Source organism: Antennarius striatus, chromosome 4 (assembly GCF_040054535.1).
Source record: "Antennarius striatus isolate MH-2024 chromosome 4, ASM4005453v1, whole genome shotgun sequence".
Lineage (NCBI taxonomy): Eukaryota > Metazoa > Chordata > Actinopteri > Lophiiformes > Antennariidae > Antennarius > Antennarius striatus.
The window spans coordinates 9,043,471-9,067,772 of NC_090779.1; the positions used below are offsets into that span (position 1 = coordinate 9,043,471).

General features: G+C 41.0%; 1 protein-coding gene across 3 annotated transcripts; it reads left to right on the forward strand.

The window, feature by feature from the left end:
- Nucleotides 1-325: 325 nt before the first annotated feature.
- Nucleotides 326-24,235, forward strand: dennd4a (DENN/MADD domain containing 4A). Of its 3 annotated transcripts, XM_068314162.1 has the most exons (31): nt 326-503; nt 6,169-6,499; nt 6,702-6,948; nt 7,031-7,100; nt 7,251-7,420; nt 8,160-8,398; nt 8,517-8,583; nt 8,742-8,800; nt 8,910-9,054; nt 9,265-9,440; nt 9,725-9,825; nt 11,254-11,472; nt 11,921-12,066; nt 12,439-12,459; nt 13,910-14,043; nt 14,350-14,482; nt 14,686-14,892; nt 15,002-15,130; nt 15,211-15,355; nt 16,273-16,395; nt 17,315-17,422; nt 17,984-18,046; nt 18,140-18,918; nt 18,998-19,214; nt 19,695-19,786; nt 20,888-21,063; nt 21,240-21,603; nt 21,806-21,920; nt 22,268-22,430; nt 22,521-22,585; nt 23,435-24,235. In XM_068314162.1, the coding sequence occupies exons 2-31, from the start codon at nt 6,189-6,191 to the stop codon at nt 23,569-23,571; spliced, it is 5,121 nt and encodes a 1,706-aa protein (XP_068170263.1). In that variant the 5' UTR covers nt 326-503; nt 6,169-6,188; the 3' UTR covers nt 23,572-24,235. The 3 variants fall into 3 exon arrangements, 2 of the variants coding, with proteins under 2 accessions (XP_068170263.1, XP_068170264.1); XM_068314163.1 differs by lacking the exon at nt 12,439-12,459; XR_011035270.1 differs by lacking the exons at nt 22,268-22,430; nt 22,521-22,585; nt 23,435-24,235 and adding an exon at nt 22,095-22,259 and having other exon boundaries at nt 21,806-21,994.
- The last annotated feature ends 67 nt before the right edge of the window (nt 24,236-24,302 follow it).

The following is a 24,302-nucleotide window of genomic DNA, read 5'->3' on the forward strand; positions in this document are numbered from 1 at the left end:
ACAAAGACGGTAGAGGTTCACCACTTCATGTAAACTAATAAACAGTCCAACAGCTTAAACGGATGTGAAAAGCATTGCTTTGTGTGGTTCCATCCAACATTTTGCATAACGTCCTGACATTAACGGAACTGGGCCTGCAGACGTACGTTGTGTCTGCGTTGGGTCTACTGTTGCAGGTAAGCCTTTCCTCACACCTACAGACGTCGCTCCTCTGTCACAGCCGCCAGGCGTGTCATCAGTGACGTAGGTGAGGGTTGTAATCGGTCACGTGACCCGCACAGGTCTGGATAAAGCGATGCTGTGGACTGCGCGGTCTAAACGGCTACATCCAGCTTACTGTGAATTGTTTTTTTTTTTTATGACTACACGTTTTGGCTTCAAAGAAAAAAATAATAGTCAAGTCGAAAGAGTATGAAATTATATTTCTTTTCAACATAATTATTGGATTCACTCCGGCGTCCGTTCGTTTTTGACAGATCATCTTGTCGTCGCGTTTCTGAGATGTGAGTAATTTAATAAGAATAAAACCAAATGATGTTTAATGTACCCGCTCTCTTTAGGCAAGATGCTATTTTATGTGTAATAGCTCTGATGTTTTCGTTCATGATGTTTGTTATCGCTACAGATGCAGATTCTTTTTATTTATTATTATATTGAATGTTAGATGGTTGATTATTGACATAATGATGGGGTAGAGTTGTCGTGTGGCTCTATACGACTGCATGAATTTGAAGAACAACTTAACGTTTATGGTGAGCATCTTCTGTGAACACCAGTTCTCTATATTTATTTACAGCGTTCCTATTGGCTGCCGTCAGGTCATATGGCGGCTTATTTCTTTGCATCCTCCATAAGATGGCCTCTTCTGATGTGGCCATATGAGAAATCCCCCTCTGGATGTGATAGCTGTGGTCCGTTGTGTTTGTAATATGACCTCTTTGTGGCTTTGTGGAAGGAAAACAAATATTATCAGTGGAGGATACAAAATCATTGCAAGCTTGTCTTAAATTGTTCTTTAATGTGTGCTTGTAGTTCGGGCACCACTACAGTGGGCGTGTGTTGTTTCCAGGTCAATCAAGCAGGGTCCCCCTCTCTAACATAATGACTGCCTGCTGAGGGTGAGGGTTGTCTTCATGGCTAAGAGGGAACAGATGCTGAGTGAAATGTTGTGGTGGTTCCCTCTCCAGAGCAGACCGCCCACCCTCCCTACCTCTCCTGCTGCTCATGCAGGCCTCTAATCCCTGCCTGTCAGGAATAGGGCTGAGTGTCCAGCAGCCTCTGTCTCTGTCTACTGGGAAATAGCTACAATAACAATGCGCAAGTAATCATTCCTCAGCAAAAAACATTACATAGAGTTCGGGGTAAAAATAATGACAATGTCGTTCTGCTTTCTGGTGTATTTTACAGTGACAGAAAAATAATACAGAAACTTAAAAATGTATGCCCTTTACCCAAATAAGACACCCCTCAGATTTATCTCTACTTTATATAATTAGTTTAATTAGCCTTACTTCATATTACATGTTCTGTAATGGGATTTTTTCATACGCAAAGCATGTTGTGTTGTTGATGCTGAGATATTATATTGTGTTGCGTGGAGAGAGACTCAGTAATATTAAAGGATGCATTTAAAAATTCCTGCACAAAGATTACAAGAAATAGCTGTGGGAGATTCAAAAATAAGTAATTTTGACTGTAAATTCATATTCATCTCATTACAGTTTTAAAGTTTTAAAGTACCGATTACAGTACTCAGAAATGAAAAGTCGCATCATGTACTCAGGCAATGTGAGAGAAAAACTCCAGTTCGTGTTTCATTTAGTGTGGATGCAAAATTTTAGGGACATTATAACACAAGTTGTTGACAAAATAATTGATAATATGAACCTCTTCGAAGCTGACGGTTGGCGGTGACTCATAATAACATTAGTGGATACAAACAGAGAAGTTGGCCTGTTAGCCAGCAGGGAGAGGAAATCCGCTCTGCCCTTATTTGTGCTGCTTTTGTGAAGAAAAACTGTTGTGAATGGAAAGACAGCAATTTCTGAGGAGATCATGAATCACTCACTTCCAGTCCTGAACTATCATCAAATGTCCTGAAACAAATGATGTAGAGAACAGCTGAAAATCACACAGAAAATGAACTATAAAGCATGTTGGAGTCTGGTTTATTTATAGGTGTTTTAGTTACTAAAGCTGGTCTCAGAGGATTTTAAAATACCAGACCTTAATAGAACAAAGGGATTTTTGTTTATACAGACAAAAAAAGAACAGCAGAAGAGTGCTATCTTTTCTAATTTAGTGACGTCTGCTCAAGATTATCATTAACAGCACATTGATATAAATGAAGAGAAAACTATGTACAGGCTTTTTGCATTGAAAGGTAGGATGAGTTTGTTAAAGCCTCCATGTCAACACAACAAATAGGCCAATAACATAAAAAAATACGATGACATAAAACACAGCCAGTTCATTTTCAGGATATGGTTCATTTTTAAAGTATCTTTAGCTTGTGATTTTATGAACGGAATAGATGTGTGGTGATGACACAGTCCATTAGCAAGCTTGTTTTTTACAAGAACAATGTTCCAGCCACTTTAAAATACAGCAATGTTCAGTCCTCAGTTCAGCTTTAATGCTTTCCATGGTGATATTAGATGCAAGTTTACGTGTCTGCGTGTGTTGAGAGGTTGGGATAGATGCAGTAGATGTAGGGTTAGTTGAACCTGAGGTTATAATCTATATGTAATCATGAACTTTCCAAGTCTCATGCTGCACATCTGCCTCGCCATCGGCTGTGTAGTTAGAAACTTTTGTACAATACCTGCTGAGAGCAGCTGTTCTGTAGGTTTGCATGAGTGTTTAAAGAATACTAAAGAAGTGGCTTTAACCTTCACTGATGGTGAAAGTCATTCAATAAAAGTTTCTAACTACAGACAGAAGTATACGGCTCTTGATCTTAGTTCCATGTTATAGGCCCAGTGTTTATTAGTATGTCCATGTTGGTGAAGGCTTTAATGGTGATGATAATGATGATGATGATGATGATGATGATGATGATGATGATGATGATGATGATGATGATGATGATGATGATGATCTCTCTCCCTCTGAATGTTACTCATATATTCCATCAGTATCTCTCTTCACCACTAAAGCCTGCAGGTATGGTGGATTGTGGTGAGACAGCAATCTGAGACTTGTTGTGTGTTCAGATATTCTCTGCATACAGTAAACTGTAATAATACATCTGCTACTACAAGGAGAAAAAAATTACAAAATGTCAATGTAGAAGAGGTTTTCTATTATCTTTGCTCAAACAATAAGATGTTTCTCTCACAAAATTGGAAAGATATTATTATCATTTATTTAGCAAGGGTAAGACACAAAATCTTTTCTTCCACAGAGTCCTGGTAAAAAAGGCATCTTTTTTTCCAAGAGCAGATAAAACCAGAATTCAATCCCATAAAACACATAAATAAAGTATACAAATGAAAGAATAACGGAAGAGAATAAAACAGACCCTATTAGAAACATAATGCTGCAGGTTTAAGTTATATAGAACAACTGTGTTTCCTTTAGGGCCATGTGTAGAAGACCTTTAAAGGTAGTCAGATGGGGAGATTGTGTTCTGCAGCTCCATGTCTACGAAGCACCAAAGGAAAAAGCAGTTTTAAAAAAGATCTATGTACACCCTGGGGACATGGAAAGGAATCTGATTAGTGATGCTATATTTGCAGAAATAGTAGGGCAGAAGCCTGGATGCCGGTAGCTCACCTAGCAATGTCTAAACAATAAAGAGGAATTTGATTCTTTACTCCTCTGGTATTGAAACGACTTGCCCAACGACTTATTCACGACACAATGAGTGCATGAGAATGCACTTGTTAAGTTTAAGTTTCAAATCAAATCTAGTTTAGGAGAAGTTTTAACAGAATCTGTTTGTGTGCCGAGTCACGGTGTTTACCCACCAGGCTCAAAGCATCACAACAGCATTGGACAGTAAGGCATCATAAAGGGGTGTAAGCTGAAACAAGAGAGACAATGAGCGACCTGGTGATGATGATGCCTCATAAAGTGTCTCCGTTACTGGAGCACAGGGCAACCATTATAAATGTGTTTACGCTGCCGTTGATGGTCTCCTGGTTACCAGATTCAGAAATAAGTCAAATAATTGTATTTGAGTGTTCTGTTGTCATGTAGCTGCAAGGGTGGCACGTTAATTACGAAAAACACTGACAACATTATGTACAATATACAGTATGATAAAATATAGGAATGTATGCATTGTGTTACTTCAATACAGATAAACAGGTAATGATGATCCTCATCATTTGGGTGCTTAAAAAGCATGTTCTCTGAGACAGTTGCCCTCCCCCTTCTTTCACGGGTGGAACAGCCCCACGCTGTTTGACACGCAACTCTGACACCAGTGTGGAAACAAGGGTTTACAGAAGTGGAGAGGCATTTATAGAAAACAGCACATCTATTCATGAACTTTTTTGTGTGTTTTGCTAAGTTGTTATAATATACTATCTATATATGCTGTCAAAAAGTACATTTGGAGTTTAACAGGCTCAGCGTTCATCTTCTGTTATAGATCATTGATGGAAAACCTTGGGAATTTTTTCCTCTTGAACAAGCAGCGAAAAAACTCGTGGAGTCGATTTGCTGCACTTGACACTGCTTCACTGACATTGGCTCAAAGGAACATTGTAGTGTCGGTATTGTGTGCAGAACTAGCAGCTACCGATGCTTGAATCAGTCTCTCACTTCACCACGACTCTGTGCTTCCTACAATAGATTATCTTCCTTTTTCCATGTTACCAGGTTAGCTGTCATTTTCACGCCCTAAGCCTGTAGGCAGTGCTTTGCTTTCTGTCCGATCACTCGCCCGCACAACGAACGGCGAACCCTTTAGCTTTAAGGCCAAATTCCTAACTGGCTGAGATAGGGCAACAGCACAGTGCCATGGTTCCCTGCAATGACACATCCAGCTCAGAAGACCAGGATAACTTCTAACTCCTTCACATCCCAGTGTGGGAAATAATAACCATCTGTTTATCACTATACCAGTGAGTGTGGAGGAGCAGCAGAGAGATAAAGCAAGCACTGGCGCTGCTCTGAGAGGGCTGCTAGGCTTCCATGCTTTGTGATAAAGAGGCTGACTCACAGTCGCTCCTTCTGTTCGTTTCTTCTTCAGAGCGTTGTCGAGCACAGATTGTATGAATATCATTAAAAGCTCTAGAAAACTTTCTGTTTCACTGCATTGCACATTCATTTCATTTCCCAAAGCTCAGTTTTTGTTCTGGTACTTTTCCTTTCCATGTGTCTTTCTTCTGTTTTTCTACAAAGACATGTGTTTCATTTTACATTATCGGTCATGGCATATAGCAAGGTCATTGGTCTTCACCCCTTCCATATTTCTTGGTGAAATATGATGTTTTGCAGAAAGGAATGTGTGGTCCTAAATGCTTCCAGATGCTATCATTATATTATTTTAATTCTTCAGTGTGTAATACATTTGTAACCAAGGTAATATAGTCTAGTTTACGTGCTATCTTTCCTCCCACATTTGAGTTATTAGGGTTTCTGTGTGTCATTAAAAAGCCTACAGGTCTTTAAAAAATATTTAGATTATAATGAATGTTACTTGGACTTAATTTACTTATTTACTTTTGGAATCAGTCCAGAGTTGTAAACATTTGAAAAAGCAGCATTGATAATTCTGTTAGGAAATTACAGAATGAAACCAACAGGGAAATACTAAGCAATCAAAGTGAGATCCAAGCAGTGCGTCAAGATACGGTGTCCAGACTGATGTGGCGTCGTCTCTCATTAAAATGCTTCTCTTTGAAATAATGAGTGAAAAATATTTCTAGTGCTGCATCGTCTAGTATTGTACACTCAAGGACATCTAATTTAGGGCCTTGTTTAGGCCCAGTGCAGCCACAAGAAGACACTCAAATTAGGCACGCGTGTCCATTTTCCTACTTGATATTTTTTATGATTGATGTTGGGCTTAAAAGTCTCCAATTTTACTCATTAACACCTACAGAACCTTTGTTTTTTAATGTTTTTTTACTAATGGAAAACACATTTTTCTCCAACATAATCAATCTACATACTGGAAGCCCTCTCTAAATCTCCCCCGTCTCTAATTTTCAGCCTGAGCGTGGGAATGGGAAATGATGGAGGATAAAGGGCCCCGTGTCGCCGACTACTTTGTGGTTGCCGGTCTCACCGAATCATCCAAGCCTTTAGAAGAGGAGCTCCATTTTGATGATGCCGGCCCCAAGTCTGTCAAACTCAAGGCCCCCATTACCGATGTAGCTGTTGTGATCCGGTCCCTGGGTGAAGAGGTACCGCCAGGTTTTACCTGTGTGGAAAACACCCCCTCTGGTCTCTCTGCGGAGCTAAATGGAGTCAGCTTCAGGGGCCCACAAATCTTCTTGTGCTTCAAGCGAGGCAGAGATAAGCCTCCACTGACAGATCTTGGGTAAGCAGTAATCCCCAGTTACTGACCTTTTTTCCCACCCAGCACCACTAATCACCTCTCTGCCTTTGGTCATTATAATCTGATCTTAAACACATCCTCTACTCTTACCACCCCTCAGTGAATATACCAAGAATCCTCTTCACTAATATGTCTCATGTCACTTTTCGATATGATCATTTGAAAAGCCTGCCGTGTGTTTCAGGATTCTGTATGAATGGAAAGAGAAGCTGAAGCCTGGATGTCACATTGTCCAGACCACACCCTCAGGTCGACCCGCCAACATCAGCAACTCATCGTCACAACGCATCTACATCACCTACCGCCGGGCCCCGAAGAACCAGCCCCACACGTCGCTCGCTGTCACCGATGTCTGCATCATCATCCCAGGCAAGGGGGAGACGCCCCCTCACACCTTCTGTAAGGTGGACAAGAACCTCAACAGCAGCATGGTGGGACAGAGCTCTGCAAACACCGTGTAGCGTGTTGAATAATGCAGATTTAGACTTGTTATGTTCTCTTCTCGTGTTCCAGTGGGGATCCTCAGTGTACCTTTGTTATAAGAAGTCTCTGGCTAAAGCCAACACAATCGCTCACAAAGCAGGTGAACTATTTCAGATTTGAACTACGAGCCAAATTTGATTTCGACAGCTCAGATTATCTGATTGCTGAAATGACATCTTTATTTAAGAGTTTAAATGAATTGGGGAGTTGGGATGTGTGTTTCACTTTGTTGTGTATATTTATTTCCCAGGTCTGCTGTGTAGATATCCCGAAGAGGACTATGAAGCCTTCCCACTGCCCGAGTCTGTGCCTATGTTCTGCCTGCCCATGGGGGCAATGATCGAGTGTTGGCCAGCACACACCAAACACTCCCTGCCTGTTTTTTCCACGTTTGTCCTGACAGGGGCCTCCGGAGAAAAAGTAAAGTCGACTTAAAGATATTTTGTGTGTGTGTGTGTGTGTGTGTGTGTGTGTGTGGTAAATGGCGCAGAATTTTGATTTTGCCGAGGAAATCACCACTGACTTCAGGGTCATGCCAAACTTTAAATACATCATTATTAATTCAGTCGGGAAACGTCCCCTTTAATTGCTTCACTTCAGCCAGCCTCTCCAACTTAATTTCGTCCACAGTCTCTCTATGTGTGTTAACCCGTACGGATTTCAGTAGTATATCAGACAATATTAATCAACTTAGAAACTCTGACTGGAATCAGAAATTATCTAAAGGCTGCATTCGGAATACTAAAACGCTGTTAGTCATTAAAAGTAATGCAGTATGAAAGATTTTTTGCAACTCATCTTTTGAATAATTGATAGCTCATGCACCACTTGAACCAGTTTTAAATGCCACTCCTACCCTGACCCCTCCAGCCTGCAGACTAGTCTCCTGTCATTTTATTCCTGGAGTGCTTTGTTTATTTACTTGAGAGCAAAGTCCTTAGAGAACAGAACACAATTTAGCTGATTTATTAGGATAAAAATTATGCTTTGAGTCTACAATGACATCCTACATCAAAAAGCTTTTTTGCATGTCTTTGTTGTTGTTTTTTTGTATGGTTTAAAATGTTAGCATTTTAAACCATGTCAAATGTCTCTCTGTACGTGTGCATGCCCATGCACCTTATGGCTATTCCTCATACAGCGATGCTTCTCCCTACAGGTGTATGGAGCAGCCATCCAGTTCTATGAACCTTACCCGGAGGACAACCTGTCTGAGCGTCAGCGCTCTCAACTGGGTCTACCAAGCTCTGATCTGGGATCAGATGGGACCAGGAGTGTTTACTGCAACAAGAGCATCTGTCTGCTCTCTCACTGGCCCTTCTTCCAGTCATTCAGGAGCTTTCTCACTTTTCTCTACCGATACTCCATCTCTGGACCTCATGCCCTACCGATTGAAAAGTCAGCATGTTTCTCAGATTTATTCATCTTGTTGAAATCACATGTTTCAGGATCTATTCTTTGTCTCTCTTTTTTATAGTTTAGGTGATTATAAAGTCATTATTTATTTTCCTCTCAGGCACATCTCGCACTTCATGCAAACTGTACCATTCCCTTCTACCCAGAGGCCCCGCATCCTAGTACAGGTGAGCATTGGAAGTGAAATTTTCAATAAGTAAAACAATGACTCCTGTTCTTTTTGCTTGTTGTGTGTGGTTTGATGTGAAAACATGGTGACATCATCAGTGAAAGTCTCCACCAAGCCACCCAGCCATAGCTGAAGGCTACTCTTTGTGTCTTGCAGCTTTCTCCACATGACAGTCTGTTGCTGAGCCAACCTGTGTCCTCTCCTCTGCCTCTCAGGTTGGGTAAACATCAGTAACATTAAAAACTCATATAAACTCATATTATAACTCATAGACATTTGCTCCTGTCCCAAGGTCTGATGTGGTTGTTTGTTTCTGTGCTGTAGTGGTGGGAGCCTCTCCACATTACTGCTGAATCTGGGGCCAAAGAATGCAGCCACTCTGCTGGTGCTAGCTGTCACAGAGCACAAGATCCTGGTTCATTCCCTACGTCCGGCTGTACTTACCAGTGTTACAGAGGCCCTTGTGTCTGTAAGTCTCTCATTCTTTATCTTCCTCTCCTATTGTAGTGGTCTCTAATGTGATTAAAGGATGAGGTAAGAGGCATAGCTGCCTGTAATCTCATCAGATAAGACCTCTGGTGTTATGGTTGTTCAATCACTCCTGAAAAACATTTTTGAGGACTAGGTGTTTGATGTTCTTGATAAAGATTGCCTTATTTTTTTGTTACTTCCCACTCAGATGATCTTCCCCTTCCATTGGCCGTGTCCTTACATCCCTCTGTGCCCATTGGCGCTGGCCGATGTTCTCAGTGCACCATGCCCTTTCATCGTGGGTGTGGACTCCCGATATTTCGATCTGTACGTGCCCCCTGCTGACATCAGCTGCGTGGATCTAGACACCAACACAATCTCCCAGTAAGTAAATCTAATGCAACTGCCCTGCAATGGATTGCCCATTTCAACCTTTAATGCTTCTAGATATCTACATCTCTCAGTTATGCAACGATGGGGGCTGGAATGTACATAGTCTCACTCACCCAAAAGCCTAAGCAGGCACCCCCAGTCCGCCTTGATATTCAAAAGCTATTTTGCCAAGCGATTACATTGACAGTACTGTATCTTCCTTGTGCTCCTTATATCACACAGCTTGCATCTCATCTGTCCTCCTATTTCATGAAAACCATATGGTGTGCTTACAGAAAGGATGACAAAAAAGCTTTAACGTGGAAAATCTTACCCAGGAGAGCCTGCAAACATCTCCTGAATACCCTGAATAAGCTCTACCAGCAGCTCGCTGAGGGTGAGTGCAGTCCGATGTTGTATAATTTCATGTGTGGTTTCATGAATAATTTAGGTCTCATTCTTGACTCTGTTGAGTCAGCCTGAACAAAAACATTTAGAGGAAAGCTCATTAGATGGTTATACTGTCTCAAACTGCCGCATCTACATTTAACTTAAATTTCCTGCAATCCCTGATTTGCTTTTGGCATTTAAGTGAAATTATGGCATGTGGAAAGGCTGATTATTTTATGGTCCATTATTGTCCATCTGCCGTAAACAGGAAAGAGAAAACATCTGCCTCTTCTGTCAGGTTTCCTTTCCTCTGCTGGTTGCAAAAAGAATTCCAGTCCTTTTTTTATTACTTACCTTTATTGTTTCCTGCTGACACAGTAAATTTTCTAACATACAGTGTAATGATTTAAGGTTTGTCTGTTGTCAGTTTGTAAATCTAAAACATGGAAAATACATCCATGAAAGATTTCTTGGTTATTTGCTTCATCTTTGTGTTAAGGTTTATTTTAGTCCATAACATTACAGCTTTAGGGTGTTGTTGGTGAGTCCACTATGTTGGTCCATTTACCAGAGGGATCTGCAGTTCTTATGAAAGGGAACTCACCTGGGCCTCTATCAGTGGAGATTGTCTAAACACAATGTTTAAGGACTCTTTGGGTCAATCCAATTTCTCTGGGGCAAATGCTTGTGACTCTCTACCTACTCTAAAACCAGAGACTAGCAGTAATACTTTTAGCAAAGGGCTTGGTACAATGACTGAAATTAACACAGCATCATCATGTTTGTGTTGCCTTTGTTGTGCGTGTTTGTATATGTATTTAATTCTTTATTTTGTTATAAAATTTATGAGTTCCCTCTACTTTGAAATTATTATTGTCTTTATTACTAGTTTTTGCCAAAGCTTCTGGCAGACAATTTTTAAGAACCAGCATGTGTGCTAAAAAAACAGTGTATCCGCTTCATTCCATGTAATTTTGATGTCGTTGTCAAATAAAATCTAAATTCTATGACCAGAAATTCCTTCATTATCAAATGTCATGCCATCAGCGTCAGAATGTTAACCGTTTTTAACTCCTGAAGTGGGGCGTGCTAAGGTAAAATGCTGAACATTGTAAACAAACAGTTCAATCACTAGTATTTTATTGGACAATTAACCATATGTTTTCAGAAGTAACTGAATGACCCACAGTCTTGGAGACAGACAGAAATAGCAATGGTTGGTTATGGCAAGGTGAGCCTGTCAAGCATCAATTATAAGCAATTGTGGCTGAACTGTGTTTTTTCACTGAATATTCAGCAATATATCAGTAATAAATCTAATATTTACTAATAAAGTTCTATCATGTGGTCTTCATGAATCACATCTTCATTTCCAAGTTGTTCATGTTCTCATTCTGTGCACCAATCTACCAATGTGGGGGGGTTTTTTTTTCAGGTGGTCAGCTGAGTCGTGAAGACGTGCAGATGGAGCACACGGTAACCGACGATGAGCTGAACTGTGGGAAGAGCCTCCACACTCTGGAGCTGGAGATCCAGGAGGCCTTCCTGCATTTTATGGCGGCCATCCTCCGAGGCTATCGCTCCTACCTGTTGCCCATCACTCAAGCACCCTCTGAGAAAACCACAGATGCCAGCTCCCTCTTTGACCTCCAAGGTACACTTCACTGTCCTATGTCTAATATGTGTACCATGTGTACTCTGTGTACTATGTGTACATTGTGTATACATAAAAACAAGTTTCCAAGCAGCAGCTCCAGGATGTGGTTCAGGCTGCAGCGGGACAGTTAAATCTGAGTGTTTCTGCTGAGAAGTCGACCTAATTCGCTGCTGTAATGAATCAGTGTGGTTTACCTTAAACCCCAGTTGAAATTAAGTTTGGATGACAAGTGAAAAAACTGCTATGATTAATAACACAGTGTCCCCACACATCTGTGGACTCTTATGCAACCAGAGCAGTGGAGAACAACTTAGAAATCCACAGTGTTCATTTCCTGTAAATGTTGGAGCTGTCTGTGTTCTGACACTGATTGATAAGGGAATGTTTTGTAATCAGATATTAATGCCCACATGTCACGTTTGTGTTTACATAATGTGTTTTACAGGCTTCCTGAAGAGCCGAGACCGGTCCCACCAGAGGTTTTACTCCGTCATGATCAAGACTCAAATGTTCAGCCGGTTCATTGAGGAGTGCTCGTTTGTCAGTGATAAGGACGCCAGCCTGGCTTTCTTTGACGAGTGCGTTGATAAGGTGAGGTTTGCAGCTAATCTTTAACGGATTTTCAGCAAAAAAAGCTGCATCATTCTGCCATGTCGGAGCAAATGCCATGGTCACAATAATTACTCCACCTCCACCCATTTGCAGAAGAAGATTAAGGCAGAGGCCTTTAGAGAAAAGATTAATCACAGGCTGTCCTTTCAATGAAGATGTTTTATAAGGGTCTTCGTTTAATTTAAAGGTGCTAATGACCAAATAACAAGAACTGGTAGAAAAAAAGCACACTAATTAAGACATCCACATCTCCCTCGAGCCTCATGTCCATTCTTGTTCTCCTTTTCCTCTCTGATTTCTTACCTTTTTCCTTTTCTGCTGCTCTGTTTGGTGTTCGTGGTCCCTGCCTAGCTCTTCACTAGAGGAGGAAAGGTAAGCCACCAGAGGGTGTGTGATAGTACACTTTTGCTTTTGTTTTATTAGCTTCAGAAATCAAAGTTTTGCTGTCACATCGTGACTCAGCACAAGTGATGTGTTTGTGTGTGTTCCGAATAAAAAGTGTGAGACCAATGGAGTGTAGCCAGAACTGCATGGGTGGTCTCGAATGTAAGGCTGTTCCTGTGCTGCCTGTGTTTCTTAGGGATCTACATTATTGTGCCAGGTTTCATCAGAATGACTGACACAGGGAGGTTATGTGCTTGTGCTTACATTTCACTGATATAATTATTCACTGGCCTGATTCCAAAATCTTTATCAAATATATGAAAAAATATTTTAGGGCAACAGAGATAATTGTCCTTCATCCTTAACACATAAACCAAAATGTGTTGAAATCTGGTCAGATGGGAAAATCTTTTGCTCATTTTCAGTCAGAGTATGAATCACATGGGGATGTTACAGCTTTATCAACATAACCTGCTTACACATGTGTTGTAACCAAAAAAAAAAAGGGCAAAACATCCTCCTCCTCCCTGAAGAAAGAAATCTTCTGTGCTTGCATGCTTGTGCAATCAGGAAGTCACATTTACATCCTGCTTGAGCAGTTGGATCTCCTGTATGAGTGGTCATTGCGGTTATTATTGAGAAGTGGAAGCGTTCTGCTGAAGTTAACAGCAAATGCGTGATTGAGAAAGGCTTGCTGGGTGTAAGAGGAAGGGCAACCAGTGGAGGAACACTGAGCGAAATCAAAGAGAGGACAAATAGGTCAGCGGGAGTCAGTTGTCTGAATCATCCACGTCACCCACGAGACAAACCACGTAGCACAGCAGCACCGGGGAGCTTTTCAAGCTGCTGCCTTAATATCAGACTTTTTTCCAAGCACACATCTGAGATAAGCAGTTAATCGATTCAGATAAGCCAAGTGGTTTTTAATGATGTCTCAGCTTACAGTTGTGATTTTCTCCCATGTAGACCATGAGAGCCCAAATATAGAGCTGTTATTCTCAGACCCACAATGGAGATTTCTGCTGCTCCACGTACCAAATGAGCCAGTCAGTCCTGAGCTCAGGGAAATGTGGAACTTCATTTTCAAGCTTTGCTGCAGAGACACTAGACCTTTATGTTTTCATCTCCCTGGAACAGCCAGCATTCATTTTGTCTAGGTCACTGCATCCTGGGTTTTTTCATTCTTTGAGACTCTTTGAGATCAGGCCTGTGCCTTGACAGTGTCCTTGAGATAATTTTGATGCAACCAGACATGTGAACTGACATCTGTTTGTCCTCACTGACCCTCATGTCATTTGATCTGAAGGGCCATATGGTATCAGATGTTCACAAGACTCCAGGAAGTTCTACTGCCTATAGATGCATGTTTACAGCAGTGAGATGAAAACTGAAGTAGATCCAAGAGCAGTGATGAATGTGTTTTTCTCTTTTACACTAGATGGACATCGAAAGGCCAGAGGAAACCCGACTAATAGAACTGGATGAATCCCACCGCAGTGAGCACACAGTCTACGTCAACCCTCCGGAGCTGCCTCCACTGCCGCAGGGAGAGGAGCACCCTCAGTGCTACAGGTAGAACAGCATCGATTTGTCTCTGAATGTGAAAAACGCAAGACAGGCAGTTTCTTCTTTCTAGTTGGTCTTATATAGAGCACTTCACACAGATAGAATCGAGCTTTAGAAACTGCATAATGTGTCTCTATTATCCCCCAGTTTGTTTCTGCTTTAGTTCTATCTTGGTGTGTGTGTGGATGTCAGAATTAAAACTTCTAGGATGTCTCACTGGAAGTATTTTGCATTTTTCTTGGTGTCCCGGTGGGATTGATGTCTATTTCAGTTCATGTCACGGTATCTGAGTGTGTACTTGTTTTTCTGCAGCTACACTGGATTCCCAGTGTTGAATGCTGAGCTCCTGGAGCCACTGCATGCATCCAATCCTCCATCAGCAGACATGACTTCACGCCACAGCAGTCCAGCCAGCCCTACAGCCATCTTTAAGCGCTCCAAGCAGGTCAGCTAAATAAGAGAAAAGAGACTAATTCTGTTAGAGCTGCATGTTTTTTATGGTTTAATACATAGATTTTTTGTCAAAGAGATATGATTAAAATATAAACCCGTCAGTTCCCTCGAGATGAAGGTGAATATATGAATTCAAATATGGTTGTCAAAGGAGTTGAGGGAATTATCTCTGCATGTGATCTTTTCACTCTTCAGGAGATCAAATTGGCTCAGAGAATGGCCAAAACCTATTCGTCAATGCCATTGATGTGGTCCAAGTGTCTGCTGCGTCATTGCTTCGGCCTGTGGTTCATCTGCTTGCCGGGGTTTGTGGGCACCTGCCACTCCAAAGTGCGAGCCCTGCGTACAGCTTACGATGTGCTGAGGAAGATGCAGGACAAGAAGCTGCAGGCTCCAGATGAGGTGATATGAGACAACCACACAGCTGATCACATATTTAGTAGAGTATATTTTGTTAGAATGAGTTGCATTATATGAACTAATTTATTAAATCCACATTTTGTTGTGCTAGGTGTGTTACCGTGTGTTACTTCAACTGTGTGGACAGTACAGCCAGCCAGTCCTGGCTGTCAGGGTGTTGTTTGAGATGAAGAAAGCAGGAGTTCACCCCAATGCCATCACCTATGGCTACTACAATAAGGTGTGTGCACATACATGCAAACAAAAATAATTGAAAACTAAACTGTGATTTAAAAGCCATTTTCGCATCCATTGCTCCAGGCGGTGTTGGAGAGCACGTGGCCTTCCACCACCAGAGGAGGCTACTTCTTGTGGGTGAAGCTGAGGAACGTGATCCTAGGAGTGCTCCACTTCAAGCGAGCAGGGAGGAAACAACCAGCCGTGCCCAGAGATCCTCAGCTTTCCGGTAAGAACGCTAATGTCTAGACTCAGTTCCTAGGGATATCAAGTGTCTGGTATCTCTAAATTTCCATTACAAATTCAGTATCTTTTTATCTTTTGAACAACACAACCATTACAGAAATAATAAATAAAAAGCACAAAAATTTGTCATTTGCCTATAAAATCACTTTTTTTTAATCCTGTTTCCATTATTTCTTGTTTTATAAATGGGATTTTGAACGTTTTTAAGTTCAGTAGACTGAAGTTGGAGGGTTTTTCTTACTTCCGTGGTTCTTAATGAATGAGGATGTTAATGCGTGAGATCCAGAGGGAGCATTTCTTCAAGGCTTCTTTTCCCTACTCCAGCCTCCTACGGCTCGTGTTGTTCCCAACCCACTTTTCCTAAATGACACTAATCAAATAGTGAAGAGATTTTCTTCCCCAGCAGCCACAGCACACAGGTGGTTCCTGATGTCGCTCCTTCATTCCCACAGTTGCCCACTGAGACGGTTGATTCTGTAATGAGATTCTTTGTGTTGGGTTATAATGAAAACATTAAGCTTTGATCAGCATGCTGTAATTTTATTGTAATGCATTCATTGAGATTTCATTCACTTCACAAAATAAATAAATTCTGAGTGGAGAAATGTGATTATATTGAGAGGCATGATCCCCCAGTGACTAAGTCTTTGGCGAATTAATGTGTGATTAATTCAGCCCTCGTTTCAATGTCATTTGACTAATAATGATTTAACTCTCTGTTGTCTTGGAGCACTGTGGCATACGCTCATGTTGACAAATGTTCAGCCATGATGACATTTAAAGATGATACATGTTTACGGTGGATGATAATTTTCAGAGCATGGTTGACTGATGTTTGTACTGTGCTCAGACCAGCTGTCATTTCTTGAACCCTCTCCCCTTCCTGTTATCTCTCCTCAGACGGCAGTGATTTTGACACAGTCAGTCATGGCAGCTTGGACAGTGTTAATGACTCTGCTGAGCGCACCTCCATTGACACTGACTTCACAAAAATGGACTCCAGTGATGATGGATTCAGTACAGGTGAGGAGCCGTGGCTCTTTTTCTTCAATTTCATCTCTTTGTTGTGTCGCTGTAGCTCCTCTGTTCTCTGTTTCTATAATGGAAAAATGAAGAAAAATTTATTGTACCAGCTTAAAAGTGGCCAAAATCACAGAACTCATAAACATTTATTTTGCATTTCCCTGCTTTAAATGTCACTGTGTTTAAAAAGGTATTGTTTTGACACTAGTTTGCTCTGCTTAGTCTGCTTCCCATAAATCACCTGAAAACCAGAAAAAGAAATATGAGTCTCTCATAACAAAAAATTCTTCAGAACTGTGTCACCCTACAACTGTTAATTCCAAGAATAGAAAAATGTCAAAACAGTTTATCTTAACAAAACAATAATCCTTAAATACCATAATCAAGTGATAGTTTGTTATTTCTTTGTCCGCTTACCTTAAATTACAAGTAATGTCCTTTATACACAGACCAACAGGGCTTACGCTGGTCTATCATCAGGCTTAGACTCTCATACTAAAATCATGAAATGGAATCTGGCTCACAACTCCTCTCGCTTTTCTTTTCCTCAGTGGGAATAGCTCGATATAAACAGAAATTCTGTCAGTGGAGAGTAGACTACCGAACCTTTGTACTTTTCCCTGTAGTTTGACCTTGTGAATATATTGCAGGTTTTCAAAGTTACTATCCCTGTCTTGCTTCATGTTTTTCTATTCTTGGAGTGTTGTGTGCTGCAAGCTTTAAGGAAGTCACTGTGCTCTGTTGAAGAAAAACTGTCAGATCAGTTGTCACTTATGATGTATCCATGGAGAGTAAATAGCTTATTTTTTTGATCTACTCAGCTCTTTCTGAGGGGGGAAACTAAGCAGAGTAGAGAAGGTTAAAAAAAAAAAGTGTCCTAGTTTTTCAGCACATAAAAAGAGCTTCTTGTCTTCTTCAGGTGGGCAGTCGGATCAAGGCTACGATTCACTATCTAAAGAGGATGAGAGGACATGTAGAAGAGAGAGTGACCACACATTACTGGGAGACAAAGGACAGAGACAGTCAAGTGAGTTATAGATTAGCCTGTATTTCTAATATTTGACACTCTGGTATCATTTTGCAGGCATGAATCACTACTTACTGGCAGCCAAATGAACATCCTTTCTTTAAAAGCTAGGGCATCACTTTGCAGTGTGGGTGTTACATCTCCACCCGGCCATGTGCTGTTTATTATTTATATATAAAATTTTTGACAAACACATTTTGTTGATGGAGGAATGTGTTTTATAACCAGGGAATCTTTGCACGACATCATTTGTCTTGGTTTTTGCTGCATATAAAAACCATAATGTAGTGTTCCTGGTCAATAGTCGTCACTATAAACGGTGCCACATTTCATCGGTTCAACAGTGCTGGATTTCATTGTGGATGGTGAATACAAGAAAGCAATACTTCAAATATAATTACTCCCAGCTCTACTGTCCTCCAGTCCACTGCAATCGTTCACGATGTATTAACAGCAGAGTTTGTGTTTCTATTGATGCAATCAAATTAATATTCTGCTGGGACACTTTTAAGATTAAACATAATTCCGTAAGTGACATTTATATAATCATTTCATCTCCAGCCACTGAAACTGACATATCAACTGGTTCTCCCACAAGAAGCAAATCTGCAGATATCAGTGCAGGTAAGTTTTATTTATGGTGCATTTATTACTGCATAGTGATAGTATGTAAAAAAAAAAAAAAACATTAATGAACTGTATATGTTTTCATCATAGGCAACAGGCTAGTTCCTGGTCCATCCAGTGACTCTAGCTTGTGTGGAGTTCTTCCAAAGACAGAGAGGCCAAGATCTCTGGACTTGTCTGTAGGGCAAGGAAATCTGCGGACCCCTGTTCTATTCCCAGGCTCAACAAAACAGAATCTCCCAGCCAGCAGCCGACTGCACGGTGTAGAAGAAGAGGAGGCAGGGACTGATAAACCTCAGGGGGAGGGAAGTGTTAGCTGCAGCGCTGGGTGTGTGACAAGAACAGATATTGAGATAGGATTTGATCCCTTGTCACTGATGAGGGCAGATGCAGCTCAAGAGTGTAATCAGCAGAACAGTAGCGCATCTGCGGTCCGCCGAAACCTCGCCGAAGAGATTGAGATGTACATGAATAATGTCAACAGCCCTTTAAGTAGCCATGTACCCAGTGTGGAACAAGAGAACCCCTCAAGCCCGTTGTTTCGCTCCACCTCATCATCTCAACCCTCACCACAAACCTCCACTCGGCTCAACTCCAATTCACAACACCTTCTGCCCGCCAAATCCAAGGAGAGGCTGACACCATCACCATCTCTTCCTCTGGGTGTCTGTAACAAAGATAGGGTCAGGCCTTCCTCGCTGGTGTCACCCTCTTCACCTACTACCTCCACATCATCATTCTCAATGGACTCATTGTTCACTCCAACATTGGACATCTTCAAGAGCAGCGTCATTTCAGCAGGAAAGGGTGTGGCTGAGAAGGCCAGCCGCCTCTACTCTCGTCTGTCCTCCCAGACTTCATTAACGCAGGTCGGTGGAACAACATTTCTCCACAGTATTTCTAATTAATATGCCTGCATAACATTTTTTTTCTCCTCCCCTCCTGCAGGATGCAAACTGTGACCAGATTAGCGTATCTTCAGTGACCTCCGGAGAGGTAGACTGCTCTTCGCTGCCTGATAACGACTTCTGTCTGGACCCAGATGGCTTTACCTCCCCCCAACACAGCAACATGTCCAGACTCAGGAGGAGCCCCATTGTGGGTCACACCAACTTGGAAAGCCCCAGCACTCCCAACAGAGTGTTCAGACACAACTCCTTCTCTGGTTTGTTGTACATCCCTTAATCAGTCTTAACACTCAATATTGCGGAGCAGACAGGTTTTTGATCTTACATCACTGTGAAATTTTAACAGGTTTGCGTTACACAAATGGCAAATCCATTTGAATGAGTCTTCACGAAAACAACTCTAATATGAAATAGTTATGACACACAGCCATGCATGATAAATTGCTGTCTTCACTGCAGTACGTTATTGGCTCCCAGCAGACCAAGGCCTAAATTTGGCATAAGAGTACATCTCACTGAGGGAGTCAGGTGTTGTTCTGTGTTAAACTAGGTCAGCAGTCATGAGGACCCATATGTGAATGCATAGCGATGTAAAGCATGGATTCTCTATATCTGCACTGTAAAGTAAAAAATAATGTGAGTGTGAGTTTGATGGTCAGGGTGATGCTTTGTTTCAGTTTTCATTCTTTGCATTGTTTAACCCAGTTGTAACTGTATGATCTCCCATCATTATCCAGGTGGTTTGGCATTTTCCTCTAAAACTCATCACACCTCGGATTCCATCTCTGACAGCATCCGCTTCCAACCCTCTCCCAGTTACTCCATAGAGGTAAGGGACTCATATGAAAACACTCATCAAGCACTCATTATTTCTCCATTTTGCTGGTGTAGGGAAAATAAAAAATAACTTTTGAATAGTCATAAACTTCATTGTTAGGGCACCACATTCCTTCACAAGTGACAAAATTTTGAACGTTGGTTAATTAGAGTCATTTAAGTAAACGACAACAGTGTAAATTTTCTACACATTAATGAGCTCTTGTAGAAGAAAGGCACAGGGAAAACATTTTGTGAGAATATAAAATATGACTGTCATTAAATGAGACAATTGCATATATTCCAACATTTGATCAGTGTGATTTGGTTACTTTCAATGTTTATACAGTATCTAGTTGGTAATTTTAGGTGTCAAGATAAATTATGTTTTTTGACGTGAAGTTCTTTTTAAAACCATACTGTATAAAATCAGAAGTGCAGACTGTGGAATGAAATCAAAAAACATTTGAGTGTTTTTTGTGTTACATAATGCATTTAATAAGAGTGTCATGAAGATTCAACTCAATGATAAATTTGTATTTCAGTTATTTCTGTTTGTAAAGCTGTTCTGTTTAGACTCAAACTTCCTCAAAAATTTCCTCAAACTTTCTTATCTTCTATTACTGATGTTTGTAATATTTGTAGATGCAGATTGTTGTTAAAACATTGTCTTGGTTATTTCTACATTTTAGCTGATTAGAAAACTGTTCAAGGTACTGGTAGCTCACTGGATGCCACAAATTAATTTATGAAGGCAAAGAATGCAGGACGGACTGGGTGTTATCAATGATGCAGGGGTCTTTTGTGTTGTCTGACCTGCTCTGTAAAAGAGTTGCAGAGTTCAGTCCCCAGCCATAAACTAGATGATTGTTTTGCTTGATCATCCTCCTGGTGCTGTCCTGGAGAAAGTATGTTTGCAATTAAAGTGTTGTGGTTCATATAACTCCAGGGGAGAGGGTGGTTTAGGAGAGTTTGTTATCTGCGGTCCGTTCCATTCCAAGAGACATGTTTGTCTCTTGGAATGGGATCAAAGAAAATGTGTGCATCAGTTTACATCCTGGTATGTGGAGGGTAGAGAGGATCTGGGTTTATCCTGCACTGGTTAATGTTGTAGGTGCTGATGTCTAGCTGTTCGCTCTGCAAGACGTGTGAGTGTCTGGTGTACGATGAAGAGATCATGGCAGGCTGGACAGCAAATGATTCCAACCTCAACAGCACATGCCCATTCTGTGGCACAGCCTTCCTACCATTCCTCAATGCAGAAATCAAAGACCTGAGACCACAGAACAGGTATATTACCAATACAGCACATAGAAGGTATATGCTCATATCATGGACAACTTGGGATCAGTAGTATGTAGTTTAATGTAATTGATTTCTTGTGTTTATAGACTTTTCCCACACTTCCTCCAGATATGAAATTATCACTGGAGCCTCTTTAAATAGATGTTTTCTACTCTTCCCAGGTCTGCTAAAGAATGCAGTCCTGTTATAAAGGAGGACATGTCAACATCATTCAGTCCTATGGCCAAAACATCTGAAGCAGACTGTGTAAATCAGGCATCTGCAGCACCCCCTCACAAACAGGAGAGCAATGGGAGGGCTGCGTCAGCTCCAGTGACAGTCCCCTACCTGAGCCCTCTGGTTCTATGGAAGGAACTGGAAAGCCTGCTGGTAAATGAAGGGAACCAGGCCATCTCCTCCCCAAGTGTTGTTGACCAACACCCCATCATCTTCTGGAACCTGGTTTGGTACTTCAGACGCCTAGAACTGCCAAGTAACTTGCCAGCTCTTATCCTGGCTTCCAGTCACTGCAGCCTGGGAAACCAGGTAAAGCTAAAGGAAATATAGTTGTGTACAGTTGTCGACTCATTGACCATGAAGCTGTCATCACACCAATATTTTAAAGTTTTAAAGACAATATGGGAAATATGCTTATTAACTTTGTATTTATGTACTGTATTATGTTTCGAGATGAGACGTTAAAATTTTATTTGTAAGAGATTAATCCTGTATGTTCTACCTCTTGCAGTCTCCAAGCATTACGTCTGAGGACAATAAACTGGTGCATGTAGGGATTATGTGGGATAACCTGAAATTGCACCAAGACAAAGTTCAACCCTGCTATGTCCTGTGGAACACACACTGTAAGTTATTGACGGGGTGACATGGGTTTAAAATGGTGAAAATGCTTTAAAGTTGCTTTTTGTCAAGGTCAGGTATATAGATAGATAGATAGATAGATAGATAGATAGATACTTTATTAATCCCGGAGGAAATTGCATATATCCACTGCTCAGGCATTAAATAACAAATAATACATATGCATGTAAATTAAATAATGCATGTAAATTAACCAGAAAATCATGCATTATTCAGTTCAGGATTCCTAATAGTCATGCTGCACTTATGAGTTCTATGCTTTCACAGTTGATTTGAACGATTGCGGTGAATAAGCTTTTGACCAAGGTGACTCATCTCTCATTCTCGGCAGGTACGAACTCTCTTGTTCGCTCTGGGCTGTGTGAGGAAGGCCAGCTCTTCACTGTGGAGCTGCTGCAAGGTTTTGTGAGGAGCATTAAGAAGAGCGATGTGTATCAGCCCATGAGCCAGATCATCCAGCTTCTGGGACCAGAACTGGGTTTTAAACGGCAGAGGTGGGCAGATAAAGGGTTTTGTGTAAAGTCTTGTGTCGAACGGGACGTAAAAGAAAAGTTTAACAGTTTCCCACTTTTATTTCCCAAAAGGAGTCTGTACCGAGATTTACTGTTCCTTGCTCTGGTGGCTTTGGGGAAGAACAACATAAATATCAGTAAGTTCTAAAGCTAGTTGTTGGTTGGTTGGTTTGTTGGTTGGTTGTTTGGTTGGTTGATTGGTTGGTGAGTTGGTTGGATAACTGGTTGATTGGTTGGTTGGTTGGTTGGTTGGTTGGTTAGCTCGTTGGTTTGTTGGTTGGTTGGTTGGTTGGTTGGTTGGTTAGCTGGTTGGTTGGTGGGTTGGTTGATTGGTTGGTTGGTTGGTTGGTTGGTTGGTTGGTTGGTTGGTTGGTTGGTTGGTTGGTTGGTCTACCACTTTGGTCCAGACATAAGTATCACAATCTGCCCAACAATAGTTGGGGCAGATCGTGATGTAATTGTCCCTGTATGTATTTAGGACCAGTTTCCAGCTTCTCATGCACTCGGTGTTTAGAGCCAGTTAAAATGATTTTACTTGCTAACAAGGTAAATGATTTCTCAGACTGTAAAGGCATTTAGTTCTAATGCCTGCTAGCAAGACAAAATAATAACATCATAACTGTAAATATCATTTAGTGATATTTAGCAAATTATTACCTGATAACAAGCTAAGATGGTTATAATTGGACAAATATTTAGTGCTTATTAGCATTACCTTGTCTTTCATCAAGCCAAACTGACATGATTCGTATTTTAAAAATTCTAGGCCTACATAATAATATGAACCTCTCCATTTTAATAAACTGATGATAGCATGTAATATAATGCCATGCCAAAGTACAGTCTCACAAACCCACATGAATTGTTGGTCCTTATACATAGTAAGGATCTCAGTGTTACTTTATAACATGGAGTTAATGTAAACCTACCTTAATGTCAGTGACATGCTTAGTCCACAATGTTAATCAGCTCTTATGCCATTGCAGATGCTTTTGACCGGGAGTACAAGCTGGCATATGATCGCCTCAACCCCAACCAGGTTAAACTCACACACAACTGTGACCGGCCCCCAGGAGCAGGGGTCATGGAGTGTAGGAAAACCTTTGGGGAACCCAGTCTGTGAACTTCTCTTCGACTGTCACATTTCCTTCAACCACATTCATTGCTGCAGTGGTTATGCTGTTCTGGACTGCTCCTCTGACTCAGGATCAGCTCACCTGACTGGAGACAGAGTTCTTCAGCCCAAAGGGAAAATTACACTTCATGTAAAGCAACTGCCACGAGTTTCTTATATACTGTTAGAGTAGTGCAGTAAATGGCCTTGTGTCTGTAAATATTTAGAAAGTTCATTGTATTTTCAGTATATCTATAAGAAAATGTTTGTACAGTTAGTGCATATTTTTTGACTTTGTTTCTGCTGCAGCCGTGAGTAAGTATGTCAATTTAAATGTACCCTCATGTAATCAAAATTCAAAAGTGGTCCTGGTGACCCTATTAAGACTGTTTTTGAGTGTGTATAATAAGTTGTTGCTTTTGGTCACTTGTATTTTAACAAAGCACTTTGGCAAGATGAGCTTTTACCATTAATTCTCATTTACTTAACGCTGTGACCCAGCACAGTGTGTTTGAATGACTTTTTAGTTGACAGCTGCAGGACATTCTGCAAATTTTCCATTACACACTGTTCATAACACCAAGAAAAAACATTCTGGTACAACTAGCAGGACAATTCTATTTCCCTCAATACACTAATCTTGATGGAAACATTAAAAAATTCTTCAAAACAGCATTTCACAATCAAGATGTGTATTGTAAGTTAATGTATGTGCACAGTGTTTATTTGATGTTGTTGTT